General features: G+C 52.2%; 1 protein-coding gene across 1 annotated transcript in view; it reads left to right on the forward strand.

Moving 5' to 3' along the window:
- The first annotated feature begins 62 nt into the window (after nucleotides 1–62).
- Nucleotides 63–824, forward strand: part of ELAC1 (elaC ribonuclease Z 1) — a 4162-nt gene continuing 3400 nt past the window's right edge. The window contains exon 1 of the mRNA XM_014308300.1: nucleotides 63–126. Within this exon, the coding sequence (XP_014163775.1) occupies nucleotides 63–126 (64 nt within the window). The remainder of the gene's footprint in view (nucleotides 127–824) is intronic.

The following is an 824-nucleotide window of genomic DNA, read 5'->3' on the forward strand; positions in this document are numbered from 1 at the left end:
TGAAAAGAAGGCAGGAGCAAATTCTGGGAGGACTAGGGCTGGAGGAATCCCACTCCGTGAGGATGTCCATGTGGGCCCTGCCGACCTGCCAGGCTCCTCATGCAGACCCAGACACAGCTGGGCACAGTACTTGGGGTGAAGCTGGTGTTCCCTGCCTGTGCCCTCGGGTCACCCCTGCCTCTCTGAAGTTGCTCAGGGGGAAGTGACCCTTCCCCCTCTGCACCTCCGGGCTGCCCGCTCCTGAAATCCGGGAATGGTGTTTAAATGTCAGCAGAGACTGCTCGGTGAAACTCAGCCTGAAACACTCCTAGGGGGAAGGCTCGCCCAGGAAAACTCAACATTTAAACAGAGCTCAGAGGAAATAAATTATGTATTCATTTATTGGGTGGGGTTAGATCTTAGAGCTGTTCCAACTGGATGGGGCTGTTTTTTCTGGGAATCCACACAGGTCTTTGCTTGGGCTGTGTGTTTGCAATTTTCCAGGACATAAGAAGGAAATCTCTGCTTTTAAATAATGTCTTGTCTGAAAGTCATATCCTGCTCTAGGCAGGTTTTACTTTTATGTTTTAAGGGAAAGGGAATTTTATCCTCACACTGAACTGTGGAGGATGCCTTCACTTCAAACAAAAATATTTGTTGGTTTCCCTGCACAAATACATCAAATCACAGAATATCCCAAGCTGGAAGGGACCCCCAAGGATCACCCAGCCCAGCTCCTGCCCTGCACAGACCCCAACAATCCCGCCCTGTGCATCCCTGGCAGCGCTGTCCAAAGGCTCCTGGAGCTCCGGCAGCCTCGGGGCTGTGCCCATCCCTGGGGAGCC

Source organism: Geospiza fortis, unplaced genomic scaffold (assembly GCF_000277835.1).
Source record: "Geospiza fortis unplaced genomic scaffold, GeoFor_1.0 scaffold488, whole genome shotgun sequence".
Classification (NCBI taxonomy): Eukaryota; Metazoa; Chordata; class Aves; order Passeriformes; family Thraupidae; genus Geospiza; species Geospiza fortis.